We start from the raw sequence: 27083 nt of genomic DNA on the forward strand, positions 1-27083 counted from the left end.
AGAGACAGAGAGAGAGGCAGAGACACAGGCAGAGGGAGAAGCAGACTCGCCACTGATCAGGGAGCACAATGTGGGACTCGATCCTAGGACCCTGGGATCTTGCCCTGAGCTGAAGGCAGATGCTCAACCGCTGAGCCACCCAGATGCCCCAAATAACTTGTTTTATAAAGAGAGGAAACACCAAAAGTCACTATAGGGTTCAGAAACATTGTTTTTATAATTTTTAAATAAATTCATCTGTTGGCTAGTGTTTCTTTTCAGCTCTTACATACACTGTCTCTCTTTTCCTTTACACACACACACACACACTCTCTCTCTCTAACACACCATTGTGCAAGTCTCAGGATACAAAAATAAAAGATGAGGTTCCTGTTCTGAGCAGCAATTATGTGTCCTCTTTCCCTCTTGATGTTCACCTCTGCTGCACGAAAATTCTAGTTGAATAGCTCATCATGTTAATGCGATACATGTGTTGCTGCAAGTACACTTGCTTTTTCCAACCATAAGGTCTTCCTGAAGGTCCAAGTGTTATTCCTTCGGCCCAGTGTGTTGTATTCTTAATAGAGCGGAAGGAACCACAATATCTTGTCACATTAAGGAATAGTAGATACAGAAAACATTTCACTGCAGGGGCGCCAGAGTGGCTCAGATGGTTAAGTATCCGGCTCTTGCTTGTAGCTCAGGTCATGATTTCAGGGTCATGAGATCGAGGCCCACATGCTGGGCTCAATGCTGGGCGTGGAGACTGTTTGGGATTCTCTCTCTCCCTCTGCCTCTGCCCCTCCACTGCATGTTCTCTCTCTCCCCCTCTCTCTCTTGCTCTTAAAAACAACAAAAAATGTTTTGTTGTAGTTCACGATGACACCCTTACCTATTTATTGGCTGATACCAATGCTGATTGGAAAGGAGCTAGCTTCAGTATTATAGACTAACAACCTCTTAAAGGACAACCATCTTTCACATGATGCTCTGCAAGTCTTGCAAGTCTTTGCAAGACTCTGGCCAACAATCCTCTCTGCTCTGTGCTGCTTCTCTGAAGATGCCCCTCTCTGGCTTTCTTTCACCCTCCAACCCAGAAAAAGGCCAACCTCCTCCTCTAGAAACAGCTCACATTCCTCCTCTCTCACTCAAGAAAAGGAAAATCTATCTTTCTGGCCTCTTTTAAGGAAAAATGTAGCTGAACCCCAATGCAATTTGACCCATTATCTAATTCCAAGTGGTTTCTTTTTTTTTTTAAACATTTGTCATCCTTCTGCCCCTTTTGTGTGTCTCCCAATATCAAATGTGAAATTTTTCACCACAGGGCACTTGATCTCGCCTACTGGACTTTCCTACCTTGTGTGGCTGTTAAGGAGTGACTCAGGTCACAGGACTCCAAAAGTTCTCACCTCGGTGAGTAAGGATCAAGTTGTCTTTGTAAGGCGTTCGTGGGATCACTTAGGACCTCAGTAACCACCACCACACTCCCGAGAGAATTGATGGCTGTTTTAACTCTTTATCAGAGTGTTAGCGTGCTGGGAAACATCATGTTTAGCTTTCTGTAAGAAAGGAACATTTTTTCAGGAGCACTGCAGAACGGCAGCGAGCACGGGTCCATAAGGCCAGTCACTTTGCTTCTCTAGTCTCCTTGTCTGTGAAATAACAGAAGAACTGATCTCACAGGCTATGCTGGTGAGGATTCAGTGAGCTGATCCACGGAAGGGGCTTGGAACCTGCTGGAAACCTAGGAAGTGCTCGGTGTTAGTGCTGTGACTATGCCTAGAGTTCATCTCTGTGCAGTAGCTGGGTGCCCCCAGGAGAATACTGAGCCTCTGGGCAAAGCTTCTGGGCTTCCATTCAAATCTTGGGGCTTTACCACTGTTTGGGCAACACACTTAATTTCAGTGTCTTTGGATATAAACGTGGCAATAACATCACCTGTTCTAGCGATAGGACGGGAGTTGTGAGAGTCAAAAAAAAAAAAAAAGATAATGGCCTATGAAAGTAGTCCATAAACACTAAACCCTTATTATTACTCCTTGTCATCTGTGATTTGGTTCCTCGTTCAACTCTGACACCAATTCTGGCTTTTCCAATGCCACCAAGAAATTCTCCAACGCCAGCTGGGTGTCCCACAGTTTAACTCAATTCTACACTCTCTGGAGGCAGCATCAGATCCCACGGGTGAAGGGCTCATGAGTGCCTGCCCCCTATCCCCACTTCAGATGCCAATCACAACTCCAGGTTCTCACCTGCTCTTCTGACCAAGTAACCTAGAAATCAGAGGTTCCTATGACCTCCCCCGCCCCCAACATTCCATTAATTTGCTAGTGTGGCTCTCCAATCCCAGAGAAACATTTTACTTACTGGTTGCTTATAAAAGGATAGAATTCAGAAGAGCCAGATGGAAGAGATGCGTAGGGCAAGGAACGGGGGAGGCGGAGGGTGTGGAGCTTCCATGCTCTCTGAGTGTGCCATTCTCCCCAAATCTCCACGTTCGCCTACCCAGAAGTTCTCTGAACCCCATCTTTTGGGTTTTTATGGAGGCTTCATTACATAGGCATGATTGATTAAATCACTGACTACTGGCAAATGAATCAACTTCCAGCCCCTCTTCCTTCTCCCCAGGTCACATGGTTGGTTTTCCTGGCAACCAGGCCCTGTGCTTTTTTTTTTTTAATTTGACAGAGAGAGAGAGAGAGAGAGAGAGAGAGAGAGAGAGAGAGAGAAAGAGAGCGCATGCACAAGCAGGGAGGATAGACAGGCAGAGGGAGAGGGAGAAGCAGGCTCCCTGATGAGCAAGATGCTCCATCCCAGGACTCCAGGATCACAACCTTAGCTGAAGGTAGGCCCATAACTGACTGAGCCACCCAGGTGCCCTACGCCCATCCTTAGATACAGCCTAAAAGTCACCTCATGAACACGCTCAGGAGTGGTTGAAAGGATTTGTTATGAATAACAAGATGTCCTTATTGCTCTTATCACTTAAGAAATAATAAGGGTTTCAGGAACTCTGCCAGGAAGAAGGACAAAGACCAAATATTTATTTCTTGCTTTAAATCACAATATTATACCTTGTCATTGGCTCCCAAATCTCCCTTAATGATGAAGTCCCTCATTTAACTTATGCTAGTTTGAGTTTGGTTTCTATCATTTGCAACCCCAAGAACAGTTCTGGGAGATACTCAGCATCTGTTAAGTCTTTATCATATTTATTTTATCCTGACAGCAGAAACAGGGTTTCTGGATCAGAGGCAGACTGACTATTTACTTAAGAAAAACATCTTTACCCTCTGTCCCATTTTACCCCAATGCAGTAAGGTGAGTGTCACATTGCAAACATAAAGGGGACCTGGGGGTGTCTGGGTGGCTCAGTGGGTTGGGAGTCTGACTCTTGATTTCAGCTCAGGTCATGATCTTAGGGTTATGAGATCGAGCCCCGCTTCGGGCTTCACACTCAGTGGAGAGTTTGCTTGAGATTCTCTCTCTCCCTCTCCCTCGGCCCCTCCCCCCACTCGTGCACGCAATCTTTCTCTCTCTCTCAAAATAAATAAATCTTTAAAGGGGATCTACACTATAGGAGAGGAATCCCCAAATTATAAATTTTGGTGCTTTATAGTATCTACTGCATACCTACCGCTTCCCCTTCAGGGAGGGAGAGAAACTAACTTAAGAGAAACAAATCCTCTCTGGGGAGAGAAGGGGCAGATGGTCCCTATGTATTACAACACACATACATGAAAATAAATGAATGGCAAACAAATGGCTTGAGGGAAGATGAGCCTGTATCTCTCTCTCTGAAATAATTCACTATCTCTGTCTTCCAAGGAATGGTGACACTCCTTAAACCTAGGATACCAGTAAAGTTGCTCAGAAAGCCCTGGCCAGTCAGAAACATGAAGTATTCACATTGTTTCCTGATAGCAGGTGGAATTTTTAAAAAAGATTTTATTTATTTATTCATGAGAGACACACAGAGAGAGGCAGAGATATAGGGAGAGAGAGAAGCAGGCTCCTCATGGGGAGCCGGATATGAGACTTGATCCCAGGACCCCCCCTTCATGCCATGAGCTGAAGGCAGATGCTTAACCCTGAGCCACCCAGGCATCCCAAGCAGGTGGAACTGATAGGATTTGGTGCCTGAATTTGGGTGGTGAGGTTGACCCTAAGATTTCTGGCTAGGGAGTTTCTGTATGGTGAAGCTCTCTACTGGGGTAGAAGATACGGAGGAAAGCTAGGAGAGCAGGGCTGTTCTGAGGGGGTAAGCAGTGAGGTTCACGGAGTGGTGTATGATGACTTCATCATGGGACAAGTTGAGTCTGAGATGCTAGAGGGTCATCCAGATGGAGATGCCTGGCCAGCAGTTGGGCTCAATTTCAACAGCAGATCTGGGCTGTGGATATGGCAGTGGTGGTCCTTCATAGGCAGTGCTGTGAGACGGCTGTGGGTATGACTGCAAGGGCAATGTTAGTATGCATAAAGGACAGAGGACAGAACCCAGAGTTGGTCGACATCCGGGTTTCAACAAGCAGTGTGCACAGTGCAGAGCAGGGACTGTGCTGGGCACATGCCACTCAGCGTGCGGACTGTTATCGAACAGGTCTGCCCACCCAGCTGTGAATCTAGGGCGAGAAATGAAGCAGAAATCCATCATTCCCTGAGGCTGATGGAAGCTGCTAGCAAACTGTTATATATCTTCAGAATTCCCCAAAGCAGGGCTACCTGGGTGGCTCAGTCGGTGAAGCATCTGCCTTCAGCTCAGGTCATGATCCTGGGGTACTGGGATGGGGCCCCATGTCAGGCCCCCTGCTGGGTGAGGAGTCTGCTTTTCCCTCTGCCCCTCCTCTGCTCATGCTCACTCTCTCTAATTAAAAAAAATTTTTTTTCCAAAGCAGTGGTTTACAAGCCTATGTTTTCAGCAACAGCTGGGGAAGTGAGTTTAAAGAAACACCAGCACTAGGTTTTATTTACCTGGAGAGGTTCTGAGTCTGATTGCTCTATGGTGGGGCCTGAATGCGTCAGCTTTTCCTGCCTGTAGGTGATACTGATGTGCATCGGGATTTGAGTTCTGAAGTTACAAGCACAGGATCTTCCTACAAGAGCCACTTAATTATGGTATGGAGAGGGTGCTGCCATGTATTACAAAGGAATTAGTCTTTGTAGCCAGTAGCAAATAAATTATGAGTACTGGGGAACTGTCTCAAACTTACTGCCGTGGAAGCAGTGCGCTCATACATATTTCTAGACTGATATGTAAGGAGTTAGCACCTTTGCTGAGCCCCCTGGTTAACAACAAACACTGAGAAAATCATCCTACTTGCACAAAGGGAGAGGTTGCTCAGCTGAAGCATGCAGAGAGTGATAAGCGTGGGAAAGGAGAGAGATCTTGCTGTTTGGTCTACCATTTTCCTAAAAAGCACCTGGGAAGCAGCTGGTATAACCAAAAAATGATCATTGTTACATGGTAGCAACAGGATAAGGGAACTAGAAGATTCAAAGAATGATTAAGAGGAATAAGAACTTCTGGGGCACCTGGGGACTCAGTCAATTAAGTGGCCAATGCTTGATCTCAGCTCAGGTCTTGGTCTCAGGGTCGTGAGTTCAAGCCCCCATTTTACTCGCGTGGGTAGCTCAGTGGTTGAGCGTCTGCCTTCACCCCAGGGCATGATCCTGGAGACCCGGAATCGAGTTCCACGTCGGGCTCCCTGCATGGAGCCTGTTTTCCCTCTGCTTGCGTCTCTGCCTCTCTCTCTGTGTCTCTTATGCATAAATAAATAAAATCTTAAAAAAAAGGAAGAGTAACAACTTCCATTTTACTGCAATTTTCAGTTTACGAGGAACTTTAATATTTATCCTCTCACTTGAACACAACCCACTCAGCTCTGCTGCTTACGTAACAGGTACACTGTCCCCCTTCTACAGCCGCAGAGGTCAGTCACCTGTCTGATCCCAGAGCCAGGTTTGATGCCCAGATGCCCTGAGTCCAAGTCAGGGTTTTTCCCACAGCCTTAAAATATTAATTGGCACGGCTTACAATGCCTTCTGCTCCGATAATGAAATATGTATTGTACACAGGATGCGAACAGATGGCAGAGCGTGTGGAAGAGCTGGCCAGAGAGAGCAGGGGATGGAGAAGTGGCCCGAGGAGGTGGATGCACACAGGGCCCGGTATCAGGATGGGACCCCGTCCTGTGCTTGGGCCTGAATGTCTGTGTCCTCCTCAAATTGCTACGTTGGAATCCTAATGCCCAAGGTAGTGGCGTCAGGAGGTGGAGCCTTGGGAGGTGCTTAGGTCATGACAGTAGAGCCCTCATGAATGGGGTTCGTGCCTTTATAAGAGAGGCCCCACAGAGCTCCCTACCCCTCCTGCCATGTGAGCACCAGAGAAGATGCCAGCTGTGAGCCAGGAAAAGGGTGTCCAGGCTGGTGTCCTGATCTCAGATCTCACCGGACCAGGCTGGTGTCCTGATCTCAGGCCTTTTGGCCTCCAAACTGAGAGAAATAAATGTTTGCTGTTCATAAGCCACCTAGTCAATGTGTGTTTCTTATAGGGACCCCGGAATGGACCGAGACGCCCCATGTGGTCACTCACTGCGTGGAGCGGTCATCTCAACGCTTTCGGCTCCAAATCCTCCCACGTGAGATCATCCAGGCTCTTGCATGGTCCACAGCCTCCGGTGCTCTCACTTCTGTTCATCGTGCTGAAGTGTTAAAGGTCTTACGGGAATTCTTAGCCTGCTAGCAGGTACGAGAACACTTACACCCAACAAGTCACAATCACTGTACAGAATGACAAAAATATTAACCAGGGATTTGGGTATTTATGCCCACAGCTTTGAAAATACAGTTTTTGGGGAGAGGGGGAGGCTTGTGATGTCTACTTCACCTAAAGAGCTTCGCTAGATCTCTCCCACAGCTGTTACGTCAACTGCTCCTCCACTGCCCACCTTCCTATTCCCTGGATCCTGAAAACCAACCTGCTTCAGCAGGTTCTCCATGATGTCAAGGGTTGTCATAAAAGTCCTCAAACATACTTGCAACTTGCTTTAATTATTATGTCAAAATAGCCAACAAGAAGTCACGGCAAAGGCACAAACTTCCAGTTAAAAATTAAGTCAGTCCTGGGGATGTAAGGTATAGCCCAGTGACTACAGTTAATACTGAATAGTGTTTCTGAAAGTTGCCAAGAGAGTAGATCTTAAAAGTTCTCTGCCACAAGAAAAAGTATTCGGTAACTATGTGTGGTGATGGGTGTTAAAGAGATTAACGTCCTGATTACTTCACAATAGGCACAAATACGGAAATCATGCTGTGCAACTAATATAATGTTCTAAGTCAGTTACACCTCAAAAAAAAAAATCTAAAGACAAAAGAAATTATGCAATTGCAAAATAGTTGAAAACTCATTGGGGATCCCTGGGTGGCTCAGTTGGTTTAGCGCCGCCTTCAGCCCAGGGCCTGATCCTGGAGTCCCAGGATCGAGTCCCACATCAGCTTCCCTGCATGGAGCCTGCTTCTCCCTCTGCCTGTGTCTCTGCCTCTCTCTCTGTGTCTCTCAGGAATAAATAAATAAAAATCTAAAAAAAAAAAAAAAGAAAAAGAAAACTCATCACACATTTCTATCTGTAGCTATACTCATTTTTAATCCCCTTGTCCTCCAAATACAGAAGTCAGCAAGAACAAAATTTAAAAGAGGATGGGGCACCTGGGTGGCTCTGTCGGTTAAGTGTCTGACTCTTGATTTCAGCTCAGGTCATGATCTCAGGGTCCTGGGATCAAGCCCCACATTGGGTTTTGCACTGATCATGGTGCCTGCTTAAGATTCTTTTCCCCCCCTCTCCCTACTTTCCCTCTCTTCCCAAATATATAAATAAATCTTTAAAAAAATAAGAGGATAAACACATCATATAAAGTTTATCAGACTTGTTGGCCTGTTTATTTTTAGGTTTGTGGGCTATTTCCTTTCTGGTTCTGGTCTATTTTCTGGGTGCTTTGCTTCACTATTTTAGCATTTATCTGTGCTAGTTTATACTAAATAAGGTTCAAAAGGCACAGGGTCTCTGTTATTTAAATAGTGTTGTGTATCTCCTAGTGTGGTTTAAGACACACTCTTTCATTAAGTCTTCCCAAGTCCTGCAGCGACCTGCACCAGGACAAGGAATGTGGTCTTTTTTTTTCTAGTGAACACTACCAACTCACACTAAAGTCGGACTAGAGCCTGGAAAGCAATTGCACCTAGTTTTTTATTTTTTATTTTTTGTCCCAAGTAGAGGCTTTCAGGTGAGCTTTGAAAAGCAAGAGACCAGGTGATGGAGTCAGGCAGACCTTTGCTCATAGGCTGCCACCTTCTAGCTAGTGGCATGCTAGGGCACATTTTCTTTCTTTTCCTTTTTTAAAAAGGTTTTATTTATTTTTAAATTTTTGATTTATGATAGTCACACAGAGAGAGAGAGAGAGAGGCAGAGACATAGGCAGAGGGAGAAGCAGGCCTCATGCACCGGGAGCCCAACGTGGGATTCGATCCCGGGTCTCCAGGATCGCGCCCTGGGCCAAAGGCAGGCACCAAACCGCTGCGCCACCCAGGGATCCCGGTTTTATTTATTTATTTGAGAAGCAGAGAGACAGAGAAAAAAAGCAGTGGGGAGAGGCAGAGGGAGAGAGCAAGAAGCAGACTCCCTGCTGAGCAAGGAGTCCGACGTGGGGCTTAATGCCAGGACCCAGAGATCATAACCCGAGCCAAAGACAAAGGTTGACTGAGCCGCTCAAGCAACCCTGGGGCACACTTTCGAGAGAGGACTCGAAATGTCAGGAATTTTGCAAGTCAGTGTTAGATAAAACCATTCTTAAAAATTATATTCAGGTTTACAAATAATTTAAAAATATAATACACGAATAATTTAATTAAACATGACATAAAAAACAAAGGTACTAATTACTTAAAGCACATCCTGTCCTAACTATTCACAGTCCATTCCTGTTATCAGTGGTAGTCATGTTCTGTAAAACTGCCCTGAACACTGAATTTGAGTACAATATTAGAACCACTGTAATCAGGGGAATTACAGGGTTAGGATCCTGGGAGTCTCTGGTCACATTTTCACTAATGATCAAAACACCACCTTGTTTGTGGTGTTTCTGTTCAAAGACGTCTTATTTAATAAATATTGTTGATACATTAACGTTGAACTCACAGCCAACGTCCCTATGACTCATGCGTGAACAACGCTAATCTCAAATTTCTCATATTCTCAAATTTCTCATCACTCTGCGTGTCTGCGAATGACTGCGAGAGCACAGTGAGGATTGATTTCGGGGTTACAAGTAAGTTTTAGCAAGTGGGCAGATTTGCAACTATGGAATCCCCAGATGAGGCTCCACTGTACATCTGACCATGCTCTTGGGGTTGTTTCCCTTTACTGTGTCTTTTTGGTGGAAATATAACCCTGGCTACTGTGCATCTCTTTCCACCTCTTGTGTGTGGTGATATCACCCTATTGTTTGAAATTGGCCACATGGGAGCATTTACACCATGGAAACTGGTAAATGCTCCAAGTAGAAGCTTCACCTGCTGATTGTCTAAATTTAAGAAAGAGATGGAGAAAATGTTAATAATGCAGATTAAACTTGTAATGTACCATGTCTGGAACCATTACATTGAGAATAGCCCAAAAACAGAGGAAATACTATTCCAGCGGTCACTTTTAGCTGCTTCAGCAAAGAAGTCACTCAGTGATCGATGAACAAGTGAAGTTCTGACATGTTTCTCTTCCTTGTTTCAGTTCCATGTTAATCATTAATATAAAAACCCACATAAATAGATGATCATGTCAGAAGTACATCCTCTTAACAACTGCAACAGGTTGGCTGTGACAAAAATCAATGAAAGCATACTGTGGGAATCACGTGTGAGATGCAACTTACAGTTATGTATTTGATTATGATTTGCAAGTCGTGTCCCTTACATCCTTTATGAGGAACATTTGTGACTTTAAATGCATTTATTCCCAGAGGGCTGGTTGCTTAAGCAACGTCCCACTGATTCTAGCCAAGTGGCCTCAACTACTTAACTCCCAAGCCCCAATCTATTGGGTAGTGGGGGTAAAATAGAGGACGAACATAAATTCCTCACAAGGTTTTGAGAAATGATTGCATGGTTGTCTCTGACATACGGTTTCTAGTGTGGGGACTCCACACACGTCCGCCCCACCTCCTGGCTCACCTTGTCGGGAGAACAGAGCCAGTGTCCGAGCCATCGCTGTGCACACGTGCACCACGTTCCGGGGCTGCCCTGGACAGCCAGCTGTCTGTCTGTGTCTGTACCAAGGAGGTGAAAACTCACCACTAGGTGGCATAGCAAGACATCCTTGAGGGCTTTTCGTTCTTCTGGCATTATAATTGATTCGTAATAATGAGACGTATTTTACCCTCACCAGGCTAGAAAGAAAATAAGTGAAATGTTTAAAGTGCACAGCCCCAGTGCTCTGTCTAGACAGCTCTAGTCTGCTGATCGGTGTTGGCACCCCCGAGCAAAAACGTTATTCTCTGAGCCTGTTTTGGACAAGCATAAAATGAATTAAGCTTCACTTTTGGCATAGCCAATTTTCTTGCAACGAACGCACTGCCTCGTCTTCCTAGGCACACAGTGTCTCGTGACCACGGCTGGCTGCTACCCTCCATCACGGTGGCGGGACCAGGTATGTCTAGCCTAATGAGGAGGAGTCAGAAAAGCCCCTCTCCCTCCACCCTTCCCACCAAAGCTCCCATACTCTGTTCTGGCGGTAACCTGTTACCTGCTTTTCACAGGTAACATGCATTGTAAATCAGGCCTTTCTGGAAACCGATGCTTTAATAAGGAGGTGACTGCATTGGCAGCAACGTTTAGCAGGGTTGAAAAGGGCTCAGAGTCTTCCAGCATTTTCTCCATCATCTATGTCTGGCCCTGGGTATTCTTGGAAAGGCCACTTCTTTGGAAAGCAATTGACAAATGCCTTTTAGGAGTGAAGTCTGCATGGGCTCACCTGCCACCTACTGGTGAGAATGTTCACCCCCAAACAGTTCCTCACATGTTAAACCACAGACTCCCATCTCTTTAGATGCCCCAGCACTTTCAGGAAATCTCAAATGTTCCCCCCGCCCTGACCCCCACGAAAAGCAAAATACATCAACCTTTGAGAATTAAAGTGATAAAAATCAGCTTGATTAGTTTTCTGTCCATGCGGATTCAGGAATAAAGATTTTGTAATGAAGCTGTTACTGTAAACATAGCTAGCTTAATGTGTTCTATGCTCTGATGTCTCCATTAATGGTTTTTACCAATAGTTTCACTCATCTGGGATGGTTCTGGTCATTTTAATGAAACCTTTCGAAGCTATTCCAAGTGGATCAATATTGAACATAACAGAAAACGCCAGTTTGTTTGTTGTTTTTGTAGAGTGTAGACATTTCTCCCTGACTGAAACACAACAAAATGTTACCTTGTGTTCTTGAATAAAACTAAATAAACACAAGGTGGATTTTAACCGCAGTGTAAATTCCTAGGTGTCTACTCTGGAGTCTTTGATTAGAAGTTCAACAACCAGCATTTCAGACTACCAGGGAATGAAGAGCAAATTCTTCATAGCAATTCTGAAACAACAAATAATGGCTCAGAATGAATGAAAAGGACCACAAGATAGTTTTTTTTTTTTCTTCAGCATTTATTTTGAATTTTCATTTTTTGGATAACCAAGCAGCTCTGTAAGGAGAATGCACAGAAGAGTCATTCTGGCACTTTTGGATAGTACATACGATTTCTGTAATAGTCACATTCACTTGCTCAGTCCATACTCCACGTCTGGTGAGCAAGATCAGCCCATAGGATTCCCGAGTTAATACATAACCGTATATACAAACAGCCAATGAAACCATAATGGTGGCTAGTGGCCGAAGGGATGGAGGAAGGAAGGGGGAATCTCTAAAGTGTCCTCTAGTCTATCTTAGCTCAACAGAATCCACACCACACATGGGAACTAGAGAGAACACTGCGGTGAAATGAGAATTCGGAGCACAAACGGGCACTTGGCAGCATGCAGTTTAAAGAAAAGGGGTATCATTTAATAACTTTATAAAATCCAGGCAGTTCAATTAAAGGAGTTGAGAAAGAAAAAGAAGAAGAAGAAGAAGAAGAAGAAGAAGAAGAAGAAGAAGAAGAAGAGGAGGAGGAGGAGGAGAAGAAAGGTGAGGGACTGTTGTTGTCACTGTAAAAAAGGCACTTGGAGTTAATGGGACCAGAATTTGAAGGACTCTCAGCTGATAAAAACTTTAGTACGATTTCATTTAAAAGGCTTGGATGTTAAGAGATGACACTCAGGAGTTCCCGAAAGGAGACGCCGAAATAAACCACCGAGAAGCAGAACAGATGAAAACGAATAAAATCTTTACAACCAAGTCGTGTGGGTTTTTTGTTGTTGTTGTTGTTGTTAAAAAAAAAAAAAGCAAACCCGAAACGAAACCTAACCAACGCAAGACACCTAAGCAAAATAAGAGCACGAAGCAGCGATGCATAGCTTTCCTTTGAGATAATGCATACCTCGAGACACTAAGTGCTAAGCTAATTTCTCAATAATAACTTCACAGGAGCCTTATCGTGATAAAATGGATTCAAGCAATGTGAAGAGTTTCATCTGCTCCCAGGATCTGAGGGAGAGCCGAGGTTATCAGCAGAACCTAGCAACATCACCTGTGGTTTCTCTGCGGGGGTGGACGCGTCCGAGACGCCGAGCAGCACTCGGCCGCCGTGGTCAGCCGTCTCCCTGGAGGCGAGGTGCCCGTTAGCATCATCCCTTATTCTGAGTAATAACTTGAATTCCTTTCTCTCGTGGGCACGGTGGAACGTGATGCAGTGAAAGTCCACGTCCCCGGATGCCGCCGTCTGACGCCTTCCACAATCAGGTCAACGCTTGGGTAAGAAAGAATTTTTTGGCAACTGTATCCTATTCCGCTGTCGGGTGGCTCTGCGGTGGCTCATTTAATGTTGAACGCCATCAGGGGCCTCTCCTCCCGTTTCTGCCACGGGCTCTTCTTGTCTTCTCCTTGATCCTCCTCGTCCTCCTCTTCGTCGTCCTCCTGAGCAGATCTCCTCTGTTCGGGACTGGCTAGTGGCTCCGGGGGCACGTCCGAAGTTCGTTTTGTCGTCTCCTCCTGCAGGCTGGGCAGCTGGCCGCCGCTCCGCCGGCCAGAGCCATCCAGCAAGCAGCGCAGGGCACTGTCCTCCGGGGTACAGACGGTGGTGCCACACTCACTGCCGCTTTGGTCCATGTCGTCTAGGTACACGAGCTGCGTGTAGGAGGCACTGTCCGCGGCCCTCGGCTCCTTCTGCGGGTGCTCCTGGACAGCTGGGTGGTTCTGCGCAAGAGACAAGGGGTCTCCTCTTCCCTTCCGGGCAGATTTTGGTTCATTCATATCCACGCCAGAATCCAAGCTGGCATCATTGCTTCCGTTCCTCCCAGCTCTTTGGAGATCAATGTACGAATGTCTGACGTGCGCGTTGGACCTGCCGTCCAGGGAGACGAACCAGGCCCGGGGGTGTGGGAGTGGCTTCCCGCCCCCAAGTTCCATCAGAGCCTTCTCGGTCAGGAGCTGGACCTCGCTGTTCATCTGAGCCAAGGCCGCATCGTTCAGGGATGCTGGGATGGAGAGAGACTCTGACATGGACGCACCTTGCGGCGTCCACTCCCGGGCGCCTGCGTCCTGCAAGTGCTGCTGGGAGATCGCCTGGCAGGACAGGGGCTGCGCCTGGATCTGAGAGGAGGGGTGCGGGAAGATCCCTGCGTGGGGACTGGAGAGCTCAGCCTGCAGTCTTTCAATCTCCAGCTGCTGGTCAGCCGGAACGACCAGGGGCTGGCCCACATAGGAATGGTCCCCCGGGAGTTTCATGTAGTGAGCGGGGATGACCAAGGCAGGTAATACCTTTCTGTAAACGCTGTCATTGACCTGGTCAACCGAACTACAGCAGATCAACTGGCCAGGCCTGGGGAAGGACGTGGGTCTCTCCAGGTGGTCTACTGATCGCGACATCATGCACTCTGTGGGCCTGCGGTCCAGCAGCTGCTCCTTTTCGGGAGATGAAGGCGCGGGGTACATATGTTCCTGAATGGTGAGCTTGCTGCCGGTGGGAATATGGTTCACAGAGGCCTGAGCGTCTCTGTCCTGCTTTTCAAACAAAGGCTGGGAAAGCATGGCGTTGTAGCTCCTCCTGTATTCGCTGTTGCCGGGGGACTCACAGCCCTCTCTTTCCATAGATTTCCTGGGCTTCAAGGGGAAAATCTCCACAGACTTATGGTACTCTTTTCCCAACGTCCCACTTGGTGTCAGGTTATCAAAGGAGATTTGGCTTTTGTCCTCTTCCTTGTGAGAGAGAAGCTCCTCCCGAGAGCTGAATTCTTGCGAGGTGCTGTAGGAAAGTTTCAGCATGGGGGTGTGCATGTCCACTTCTCCGTTGGAAGACATCATCTCTAAGTGGACCCCGCTCATCAGCTCCTTGGGCCCTGGGGCGTCCGGGCGGCCGTGGCTGGTGACCGCCAGCGGGCCAGGGAACTCGGACTCCCGACGAGAAAACAGCAAGTTGATGTGAGACATGGAAGTCGACTGATCCCTTTTGGAACTCTCCAGGGCTGCCGGAAGTTGTAGTTTTCTGTGGTGCTGACGAGGTTTCAAGCACTTCCGCCTGCGACCAGAGATAAAATCCAAATGCAAAGATTAAAGCATCTCATAGCAGTAGAGTTTCATGCAAAATCCCAATTCTCAGCTCCCACAGGAAGAAACAAAACAACTAACCAGCAGCCAGAGGCCTTCTCCCACCACACCCTCCGCCTTATTTTGATTCAGAACAGCATCACCTGCAGGCTGTTATACGTTCAACCAAGTTAGGCATTCACAAGCAGTCACCCAACAGTCGACAACAAACATGCTCAGAAATGGAACAGCCAGAGGCATCAAAATAAGATTTTTAGCTCTGCTTTGTCCTTGAGAATATCATCTCTTAATCAGGGTTCAGGAGTATTCTGAATGAATCGTGACACTGTCAAACTTAAAAAAAAAAAAGTAAAAAAACAAACAAAACCACCCTTCTGAGCAACCTTATAAAACAGCATGCCCCCCACATCATGTTCACTTGTTCACACTTTAAGGACAAATGTTCAGTTCTTAGGTATTTTTTCCATGAGGAAAAAAAGGACCTTGATTCAGAGAGAGAAAGGAAAAAAAAAAAAAGGCCTTCATATCAATTCTTGCCCAAGAAATTCCAAATTAAAAAAGATATTGCCCAAAAGGTAAAACTTTACCTGCAATAATATAAAAGGAGACACAGCAAAACCAAAAGTATGAAAGCCATTCCTCCTAAAATGGCCAAAAGAAACACCGTGTGATACGTGGTAATGTCCTGTGTGACAACGGGACCTAGAAGGTCAGAAAAGGGTATTTTAGATTGGAGAACACCTTTTTAGGATAAGAGGGACACTAATCTGAGAGCATGTTTTCCCTACTCTTCCTGGGTGGGGCGGGGAGTGGGGACCAGATGCAAACACCCTTTAGATGACGTGCTTACAGATCACCATAATTTCACTCGATGAAAAGGGATTACCAGGACGATCCCTGGAGCAGCTGTGGCCAGGAGAGCCTGAATACTCAAATCCTAAATGCAGTGTCAAGGGTCTCCCCTTGCCCCGGAAGAGAGCCGCATTCGGTAGCATGCTCAGCATTCTAAAAACATGATCTTTTAATAAAAGTAAAAGGATGCATGATAACATAATGAGTGGGATGCTTAGAGAGACGGCCTGAATATATGGGGATTTTGTACTGCAGGAGAAAAAAAAAATCACAAGATTTTATTCTCATTCTCCTTGGATAATTATTCCTGCGTGGAGGGCCCTTTGCCTAAAGGAATCAGTTGAAATGTATGAAACAAATCGGCTGTGACTTAAAAAAAAGAAAATCTACAGCTTATTATGGGTTGTCAAGTGTTTCTAAAATGCCTTCCATTTTTAAAAATAAAATTTTCCCCTACAGTGCCTTTTCAAAATGGCTAACCTGACGTGGCCACTGAGCTCTTCGGAATTTACAGACGAGGAACCAGATATAAACATATTTTCTTCTTAATTTACGTTGTAAAGAATCCCAAAAGGGAGTTTAACTTACTCTTTATGTTCAATAAATAACAGTAAGAATCTATCTTAATGGCACTGACAACAGATCGACAGCAACAATGAAAACCTTCCCAAGTTCTAAAATTTGAGAGACATATTGGTGTCCAGGCACTCAGGCAGTTCACCCATAGATGGGAAGGAAGGAATGTGGTTTTTTATTATGTGGTTTTTCAATATATTTTTCATTATATTTTCCAGATCAGTATGGTTATGATCACTGTGCACCATAAACACCCATTTACTTACTGATTCTTGATATCGTAAGGGATAGATTCCTTCAAAAATCTTTGGAAGGAGACCACTGCAGAGCTAGATAAACCCGAGGAGGTGTACAAGTTTTTGAAAATAGTGACATTATTTAAGTTCAAAAGGTATCACTATTCTCTCCCAAACATAACTCACTTCAATGGGGTGAGTGGAGTTAATATGAACACAAGTCGGAAAAATAATTTACAACTATATACTGTCTTAATCGTTCAGAGAAACATTTTTTCCCCCTGGAGATGACCCCCAGAGACATGGCAATGCCCTGGCAGGAGCCACCAAGAAATCCAAGGTACACATAAAAATCATTCCCAAAGAACTCAAGCTCAATCCTTTAAGTACTTAAAACATGTTATTATCTTAACTTCTGCCAATGGAAGTCTCTAGAAAATTCACAGCCGTACTTAATTTCCTTCTTAACTGGAGAATGAAAGAAAAAGCCCCAATTATTTTCCTGTTGGTTTTGGGCTCATGAAGGCACAGCCTCACTGTAATTTGTTTTAATAAGAGGGATGGCTGTGAGGTTACTAATATATGTGTTTTTACATTAAATGCCATCAGGGGCTGTGTTATGCATGCTTTTTATAGATTTTTGTCTCTTCCTTCATTGCTAGGAAGGGTTGGTGGACCTACAGCAAGCAGTTCTTTCTCCCCTCTTTCCAAAGTATCTATTAATCGGTGGTGTGATGGACAAACTGAACACCACAGGTGTCTGAAATAGATCTCAAATGAAAGTTAACTGTAATGTATGGGCTTTGTGGCCTCTTCTTGGGTAATTTAGGAATTTATTTTCTTTCCTTCCTTCCTCTTAGTCATATCCTAGATATTTCAGATTTGGAGACTGGAGCATTTCTGTGCCTGGTTCACACCTCTCCTGCTACAAGAATACTATCACAAAGGGAAATGCAGATGCTTAAAACACAGAAATGAAATGGACATTTTCTCAGTACAGGAACATAAAGTAAATGGGACAGATTTTTCAACACCTCCAACAAATCAGTTACTTTGGGAGTCTGAGTGTTCATTCCAGCAATAATTCCACTGCCAAGATATTTTGGACTGCTTCATCATGGGAGACACTTCATCATTGCACATTTTGACCTAGCCCGATTACCTACTTTATTCACCAGTCTTGGCTGTGCATGACTTTTAGATATGTCTAAAGACAAATCAAAGGGACCCTCTGAGCATAAAGATTTGCCACCAATGAAATGTTTCACTAGGGAAGGCAGTCCAAGTGATACAGACTCTAAAGTCATTCTGAGCAACAGAAGCCATCACTGGAAAGAATTCTCCAAAGATGACTATTTTAAGAAACAATTCTAGAATATTCATTGGGATAACCGTGGGCATATAGGTCAAAAAATTGTTTTTTTAGTCACACTTTAAAAAATATGAGTTAATGCACATTCCCTAAATGGAAATGAATACTACTCTAGGACACAAAGCAACTGGATTATTTTCAACTGGATTGTTTTTAGGCCTTTAGGAAATGCCAAATCAAGCTTTTTGCCCCAAGAAGGCTCCAACGGTGACCGTCCGCTGGCCATTCTGAGGAGTGCCCTTCCCACATGTTCTTACAACAGGCCACAGCTGTTTCTGGAATTAGGGAGGAGGTCTAAACTGCCGCTGTGGGCTTCAGATGAGGAATTCCCTATGGCAGCTGTCTGAGCAAAACAGAGACTAGACAGGAGTATGTTCTGTGCATTATGCTTATTCTAGATGGTAGAGTTGTAACCAGAACTCCCCCACCTCCACAAAATACCTTAGTTCTGTCATTTGATTTTCAGACTTTCAACTTTTTAAAAAGTAATCGCTCTGCCCAATGTGTGGGGCTTGAATTCGTGATCCGGAGATCAAGGGTCACATGCTCTGCTGACTGGGCCAGCCAAGTGCCTTTTTCAACCATTTCTGAGTAAGATGTGATCTCCCTCCTGATGTAATTTTCAAAGGCATACTTCGCTGGAACCCTCAAAAAAAAAAAAAAAAAAACCCAATGCCCACCACCACAGGTATTGGCTTCATGTTACCTGGGTTGGGAGGAGACATGGCTGCCACCCAGTACCCCAACTGGGGGGCAATGTATGTCCACGTCCGCTGACTACCTTCCTGGTGCACAAGGCCTAGACCGCTCTTCAGCCACGTTCCTGTGGGATGCAGAGAAAACTTCAGCTGTACACACACTAAACTATTTTAGGCTTACACATATTGTACCAACAACCTTAAATGTCATGTTTGTAACCCATCAGGTAGCCAAGACAGTCCAAATGTCATCAAGGGATGGCATAAGCTTTCTGTAGATTCTTTTCAATTTTTTTTTAAAGATTTTATTTATTTACTTGAGACAGACGGGGAGAGCACAAGAGGGGGGAGAGACAGAGGGAGAGGCAGACTCCTAGCTGAGCTGGGAGCCCATGCGGGACTCGATCCCAGAACCCTGGGATCATGACCTGAGCTGAAGGCAGATGCCTAACAGACTGAGCCACCCAGGTGCCCCTGTTTTCAACTATTTTCAGGGAAGACGGAAACTTTAGTTTTTCCTTCGCCATTCTGATTAAATTACTTTCAACCACTTTCTCAGACATCCCTGCTTCCAAACACAGATAATTCTAACAGAAAGCTTTGGAGTTTAGAAGTAGAATGAAGGTGGCAAGACAAGGGTTGGTGGGAGTGGAAAAAAGGAGGAGGGGGGAATCTAGCACTGTTTATATTCTTCAATCTCAAGAAAATAAGCAAATTTCCTATCCAAAATTACACACTGGTTACATCAGAATTACTTAGGGAAGTTTAAAAAAATACATATAGATTTCTTGGTCTCATTTTTGCAAATTCTAACCCAGTAAACCTGGTTTAGGTATTTTATTTTTTTAAATATCTTATTTATTTTGAGAGAGACAGAGCGAGCATGTGTGGGGGGGAGAGGGGGAGCAGGTCAGAATCCCCGCAGACTTCCTGCTGAGTGCATAGCCCGACCTGGGGCTTGATCTCACCACCCTGAGATCATGACCTGAGCGAAAATGAAGAGTTGGACACTCAACTGACCGAGCCACCCTGGTGCCCCTTAGGTTTTTTTTTTGTTGTTGTTGTTGTTTAAAGATTTTATTTATTTATTCATGAGAGAGAGAGAGAAAGAGAGACAGAGACACAGGCAGAGGGAGAAGCAGGCTCCATGCAGGGAGCCCGATGTGGGACTTGATCCTGGACCCCAGGATCATGCCCTGAGCTAAAGGCAGATGCTCAACCGCTGAGCCACCCAGGTGTTCCCTCTTAGATGAGCATTTTAAAAAGCTTCCAGTTGATTCCAGTGCTGGGAAATACCGGTATGTCCTGTGCTGTGCTGTAATGCTGTGCTGTCTTTCAATTATTAATAAGTTTTTAACATTAATGTGCACCTACTACATACAGGACGATCATAACAGATGTGTTTTATATGCATTGTCTATAACCCCACAGCAACTCTATACAGAATAGGACTTATTTTCTCCTTTCGGATGAGGACACTGGAGACTGGGGTGGTATGGAACTCTTCTAAGGCCCCTCCGGGGTACAGAACAGACTGTCTGTCCTCAGGGCCAGTGCTATTTCTTCTGATCTACCCTGCTGAATCTCCTATAAACCTTCCCAACGTTTGGTGACTTTCTCCCTTCTTACGTTTTCTAGACACAGACCCGATGTTCAAGGTCGTTTGGCTGATACCTGTCTCACCGGCAGAGAATGTTGCTTGGAAGCCTGTGATGGTGGCTAGCGGCACCAGGGAAGGGAGAGGGCTGGTAGGGCCCTGCAGCAGGGCCCCCCACTCCAGCCCACCAGGCTCCCACCTCAATGCCCAGGCAGCCTGCTCCGATAATCTCCCACTACCTGAAATGGCCACAGGTGCAACCGTGTTCCTTCCAGGCCTAAATGCACCAAACCTGCCCCAACCACTTCTCCCCTCTGGTCTCCAGATCCTTGCCTTTCCTAGGAGATGGCAACACTGGACTCTTCTCCCCACCCCAGAGACAGTACTTGGTGCTGTGGCTAGGGCCTATCAGTTGCCATAGCAACATTCAAATGCAGTGGGTGGGTGGAAAGGTGCCTGTGGCAAAGCCTCCAATCTGGCTCACCTCCTCCTCAGTTCAGAAGGCAGTCAAACAGAGGAGGAAGGCGGGAGAGGCTAGGTGTCAGCCGGCACCTTGCAGGGTCAGACCTTCCCGTGCAACACGCTGAATCGTGGCTGGAGAGGATTGCCATTCACATTAGGCGAGAACACAAACTAGGAAGTCTCTCAAATGAGTATGAGAACAAGGAGGCCTGAATCAGATTCATTTGCTGAAAAACACCAACCCGGAGATGATTGAGCTACTGGGAGCATCACTCAGTCCTGTGGAGCGTTAGAAACACAACGCAAGCCGACAATGGCTTCACTTAAGATAGGGCCCCAAGCCCGTAAACCAAGGCTTCATACCTAACCTAACTGTACTTGCAACTCTGCAGGTATGTAACCTTGAACCAGTCAACCCAGAATTTCCTGGTCAATACCAGGGAAGCTCCTGATAGACCCCTGCTGCTCCCCTTAGGGGGGCAACCTTGCCTCAACAGTGCATTTCTTGCTAATAAAGTCCTTCTTCTTTTTTTAAAGTCCTTCCTTCTTTGATTGATGCCCTCTCTCTGTCTTTAAAAGCCTTTCTCCTGTTCAGCTCAGCAGGGCTCCTCCCCTCTCTTTGCTAGATGGGATGCTGCCCAATTCATGAATCATTTAATAAAGCCAATTAGATCTTCAAGTTTGCGCCACTGAATTTTGTTTTTTAACGAGAGCTCCCCGAGGAAATGGAAACACGGGACCTTTGGCGCTGGCTAAGGCTTTCCAGGTTTGGGAAGAAAGCCTCCCTGAAGGTAGAGGGCTGAGTGTTGGCGGCTGTTTCTGGTTTTCTGCTTGGGGATCCCATGCCAGAGGTCCCCGACTTCCACACCCCACCCCGCGCCCCCTGGCGCTCTCCCCCAACGCAGCCCGGCCAGGGTCTCCACCTCGGCCAGGAGGGTGGCGTGCACTCTTTGGTTTGCAGTTTTTCCCAGGGTGGATTCTTGAGTCAACACTCTGCAAACTGAGTGGATACCAGGTTAGGCTGAAGGGACCCAGACAGAAAGACCTGGAGCTCATGGGTCCTAATTGCTGTTCATTCAAACCTAACTTGCTAAGTTGCCTCCGCCTTCTACAACACAAGCACATCGACTGGAAAAAAACTTATTTTTTTTTTAAGATTTTATTTATTTATTCACAAGAGACACACAGAGAGATGCAGAGACACAGGCAGAGGGAGAAGCAGGCTCCATGCAGGGAGCCCGATGCGGGACTTGATCCTGGGACTCCAGGATCATGCCCTGAGCCAAAGGCAGATGCTCAACTGCTGAGCCACTCAGGTGTCCCTAGAAAAACACTTCTCAAATATCTCCCAGCCAAACAGTGGGGGCCTGGTGAATGGAGCCCCCCACTCTCAATCCCCAGCTAATACGTCCTCCCCAGCCAGCCTGGAGGGTCCCAGCTCAGCAGCAATGGCGGTGGTGCCAGCAGGAGCCAGAAAGGCCAGTGACTGGCGAATGGGCCGCTGCTTTGCACGTCTGCTTTGGGAGGACAGGGAGGGCGGAGGAGGCTTCTGGATGAGTCAGGTTTTGAAGAACCAGCAGCACTGTCAGCTGGGGCCGGGGGAGGAGAGGACACCAGGAGGAAGAGGAGGAGGAAGAGGTGTGCAGGAAGGCAAGGGAAGCGCAGCTTGGAAGATGCCTAGGGATGCGATGGAGGCAGGCTGGGACGGGAGGGATGGGAGGGACAGGCTGGAAAAGAGTCTACTGTCTGCCTGGGAAGGGCTGGGAAGGGCTTTGGATGCCATTACAAATGGTATGAAGGTTCCTTAAAAAGTAAAAAATAGAACTACTCTGTGATCCAGTAATTGCACTACTGGGTATTTACCCCCTAAAAACCACTAATTCAAAGGGATACATTCACCCCCATGTTTATTGCAGCATTATTTACAGTGGCCAAATCATGGAAACAGCCCAAGTGTTTATTGATAGATGAGTGGATAAAGCAGATGGTGTAAATCTATCTACAATGGCATATTAGTCACAAAAAGAATGAAACCTTGCCATTTGCACTGACACGGATGGAGCTAGAGTATATAATGGGAAGTGAAATAAACCAGAGAAAGACAAATACCATATGATTTCACTCATACGTGGAATTTAAGAAACCAAACAAATGAGCAAAGGAAAAAAAGAAGAAAGAGAGACACAAATCAAGAAACAGACTCTTAATTATAGTGAACAAACTGCCGGTCACCAGAGGGGCGGTGGGTGGGGGCGATGGGTAAAACAGATAAAGGGGATTAAAAGTACACTTATCAGGATGACCACTGGGTAACATAGAGAATTGTTGAGTCACTACGTTGCATACTTGAAACTAAGATAACACTGGATGTTAACCAGCTGGAATTAAAATAATAAGCTTAATTTAAAAAAAGAAAAAAATGGGCCCTGGAAGTGGAGGCACGGTGCTCTCAGAGCTCCTGTCCTCACCTGCGCCCTCTAGCACCTCCCTCAGACCCTCAGCTTCTCGGACATCAGCTCACACAGTGTACATCTGACCTAAGTCTGTGGCTTTGCAGGGCCACTGGTGCTCTCCTCTCCCATGCTGCTTCTCTCTTCCAGAAACCTACTTCTTTCAAGAATCTTTCAAGATTCAAGTCCCGTCATGTGCTCATCTTGAGTGCCTCCAGAACTCCAGGATCTCCCCATGCCTCGGCACTCCTAGGGCATGCGTCACTGCGTTACTTTTCCAGAAAAGACGTTGCTTCAGTGGCTAACGTGTTGGTGGACCTCTTGCCTCCTCTCTCTGCCTGTAGGAGCCAGGAGTTGGGGCCCGGGTCCTATCTTCCTTTTGTCTTCTTCCCAGCACCAAGAAATATCCTTGGCATAGGAGCTCAATAGTATTTGAGAATGACTGAAGGTTCGACATGCAACCCCAAAACTAGCAGATGACCTTCTGTGAAAAGCTGGGTGTGGTTGTCAGGAAAGAGCTTCTTACAGAAGTGTGGGTAAAATTCAGACTGAAGGGAACAAAGCCAGCCGGGAAAGAGGCATTTATTTTGGCCTAAGTTTTCTGCAAAATGCACACATCTTCAGTGAATCAGGGGTGACACTATCTCAGGATTCAAACAGTCATGCTGTTATTGGCAAAAGCCATTTCCAAGCTTTCCGTGTTCTGTGGGAGGAAAGAGGCTATGGAGAATAGAATTAATGAATTGTGTGCGAGGACATATGCTTCTCATTAGGGAGAGCCTGGTGCGGCGGGATGAGGGCGACTTCCCCACCCAAGGAGCCAGCGCACACCAAGAGAATCAATCCTGTGCTCCCCATTAGGGAGCCGGAGCCGGAGGGCGTCACTGGGGGGGCCGGCCCGCAGGACAAACACACCTCTGTGAAGTCTCTTCTGCTGGGTAAGGCTCCCTGGGCACAGCACGCGGCCAGGGGGCCAGGGCTGGGGGTCCCTCTCCTCCAGGCCGGGCTCGCACCTGATGCAAGCTCCGGCCCGTTACCTCCGTGCTGCCCGGGTAGGCTGGTCTCCTCTGTGGCCCAGACGTGGCAAAGGCCCCAGCGTCCTCCGGGCAGCCCGGCACGGCTACATCCTTAGGCCCACTGCAGGCCTGTGATTCTCCTTCTTCTTGGCCCAGCCGACTCCTTCTATCCTCCTCCCATCCCTTCCCGTGAAGGCCTTGCCAGACTCTCTCGGGGTCCTTCTCACTGGTGGGTGGTCGAGGCAGCTGCTGGGATGCACGGAGTGTCACGGTGGGTCACCTAGCGGAGGGGTGCAGGCAGGCCCCACGTCCTTCCGGCCCAGCAGCTACTGTGCCCAGCAGCTGGCCAGCTGCTGAGGGGTCTGCAGGGGGCAGGCAGGTGGCTCCTGTGCTCTGACCAAGGTCTGTGACATGCCTGTTACCTGGCACTGTGTGTGTGTGAAGGTCATACAGGACCCCTCTGGCATCACCAAGGAAAGAAATTCTGCATTACTGAAATTTCTAGATCAGGACTTTTCAGATCATTTTCTTTTTTATTTCTTTTTCCCTTTTTAAAAGATTTTATTTATTTATTCATGAGAGACACACAGAGAGAGAGGCAGAGGGAGAAGTAGGCTCCTTGTAAGGAGCCCAATGCAGGACTTGATCCCAGGACTCCGGGATCATGCCCTGAGCCAAAGGCAGATGCTCAACTAATGCCCCCCAAATGCCCCAAGATTTAAAGTTTCTGATGTGGGGCTTCCCCAAGGAAACCTCCCAGCCAGATCTCCTTGGATGTGCTCAGCTTCTAACACCCTGTAATCCTGCTAAACCTGATCAAACAGCCAAGACTGCCAGACATTTAAGGAAAATCTTAATATGAAACAGAAAAAAGTAACTGTCCTATTGGGACAGGGTGGTAATGTAAACTTTGTCAGCTGCATATGTGTGTTTTTCTTCTTTTTTAAATTTATCCATGAGAGACACAGAAAGAGAGGCAGAGACATAAGGCAGGAGAAGCAGGCTCCCTGCACGGAGCCTGATGTGGGACTCGATTCCAGGACCCCAGGTTCAAGACATGAGCCAAAGGCAGATGCTCGACTACTGAGCCCCCCAGGGGCCCCTCAAATCATTTCCTAAAGCATTTGAACGCTCTCCCTTTAATGAAATCTTAAGCAGAAATATATAAAAAAGATGAAAGATCAGCTTCTCTGCATGAAGTTGAAGAGAACACCTCCCCACCCCCAAACCTGGCCGCCACAGCGACCCCAAGGACATCTCCGGAACATGATTTGGAAGCTCTTCTTCTACACAGCTCGGGTTTTCTTCGCCAAAACTCAAAATGGAAGATTTAACAAATATTCTAAAAAGTATCATTTACTCCTGCCTTATGAAATTGAATATAATTTTGATTTTTCAGGATAACTCGGGGCCATGATCATGATCCACTACAATGCTGGCTTCGAAAATATAGATGCCCTTAGGTCCCTACTGAGGAAAGTAGTTGTTTCCTCCTACATTAGACACTGCTTCCCACACCATGCATGTTCCCCCTCCCTCCCTCCCCCTCCCTCCCTCTCTCCCCTGCTTCCTCCTTCCCTTCCTTCCTCCCTCCTTCCTTTCCTATATGCTGTTATCAATGTTGCTGTTATCAACTCTGCTCCCTCCCTACCAACAGCCCCTACTCTCATGCCCAGGGCAGCCTGCCACCGGCAACTAGATGACCCACCTTCTTAAAATCGTGTCAGTGTCGTGTCCTCAGACAGTGTGAGAGAATGGGGGAACAAAACCAGTTATCTAACCGTGATGTTCTGAATCCAAGCTCAGTGTTTCTTTCCTTCGACACTACACCCTCACATCAGTTTTTGTCTGGATTATCATTTTCTGGAGTTAAACCTTATCCAACAGAAAGATTTAGGGCTTTTTTTTTTTTTTCAAGAATACATACTTTGTTGAGAAGTCGTCCTAATCTTTGGAAAATGAATCAGCTCTGTATTTAGCTGGCAAGGTTCGTGGTGCATAAAGCACCAGGAGTTCTCAATTTGGAAGCTACGCTTAACCACAAAGATTATTACACACAGTAATTGACAGGCAGAAAAAGACATGCCTTCTGCTGGCCTGTAAGATCTGATGGACTCTCCTAGCAATCTCCAAGAGTGCCACCTTCTTGCTGTGTCACCAAGCAGTAATGAAACCAGCCTTTATTTGCAAAATATAAAGAAAAGTGCATTAAATAAAAACCTAACAAATGGCTATCAAAACTCTCAAATACGAAAAATTCTCATAACACAAGTCTAACTTGAATACGCCCTGTAGGGCACCTTGCTGTTCTTGGCTGCCACATTTATTCTGCCGGTTAAGTCCCTATTCTAGCGGCCCTGCTAACTCATCTCGGCATTCGATAACAAGCAGAAAACCCCGGTATCAGGAGCACTACTGATTTTGAAAAGGAAACTGTAAGTGACAACCCACACTTTAATTACAAGCTGAAGCTGACACCTTGGGTCTTAGGCAATGCACAGAGGCACAAGCCACTGCACTGCAGTGAGAGATGTCACCACATCAGGCGTCGCAACTCGGGCCAGATAAAAGCCCAGCATTATAAAGGGCCAACTGACTGCATGGACGGCTTCCCCAGCATAAGATAAGCCTGAATGTGAATTCCAGCTCTGTCACTTTCTAGCTGTGTGAACGCTGGGGACGCTGAGGATGGCACAGGAGAGGACCTCTGGGCCGATGTCCCGGACCCCTGGGAGCAATCTTGGAGCTGGTTCATGTGGCTTTTGTCATGTAACCAATAAATACCTCAGCAGTTAGGTACTTGCAGTTGGGTGTCCTACTTCGTGCAGCTAACATATTCGAATTGATGCATTTCTCTTGCGAGAGAACTGGAGTGAATTCTACTAGCTCTAGACGCTGGGACTCATGAAGAAATTCCACGGCCACTCAGAAAACCCACCTCCAAGAAGTTCCATCAGTCAAAGGGTGAGTATTGAAGAGCCACACTGTGAAATATAGCTATTTCTACTCCTATACCTACATTTTTACTGCCAGATACTTGGGAACATGGATGGTGAGAGGTGGGACACACACATGTGTGATCTAGATATGAACTTGCTGGTAGGAACACACG

The 27083-nt window shown here is 46.4% G+C and overlaps 1 protein-coding gene across 2 annotated transcripts in view; it reads right to left on the reverse strand.

Annotated features, from left to right (window-relative positions):
- Nucleotides 1–11665: 11665 nt before the first annotated feature.
- FAM171A1 (family with sequence similarity 171 member A1) overlaps nt 11666–27083 on the reverse strand; it is a 128532-nt gene continuing 113114 nt past the window's right edge. For both annotated transcript variants that reach the window (XM_055332761.1, XM_055332760.1), the window contains 3 exons: nt 18455–18571; nt 15300–15414; nt 11666–14683 (listed from right to left, as the gene is read on the reverse strand). In XM_055332761.1, coding sequence (XP_055188736.1) covers nt 12982–14683; nt 15300–15414; nt 18455–18571 — 1934 coding nt within the window. In that variant the 3' untranslated portion in view covers nt 11666–12981. The remainder of the gene's footprint in view (nt 14684–15299; nt 15415–18454; nt 18572–27083) is intronic.

The sequence above is a fragment of the Nyctereutes procyonoides genome, unplaced genomic scaffold (genome assembly GCF_905146905.1).
Source record: "Nyctereutes procyonoides isolate TBG_1078 unplaced genomic scaffold, NYPRO_anot_genome, whole genome shotgun sequence".
In the NCBI taxonomy this organism is placed as follows: Eukaryota; Metazoa; Chordata; class Mammalia; order Carnivora; family Canidae; genus Nyctereutes; species Nyctereutes procyonoides.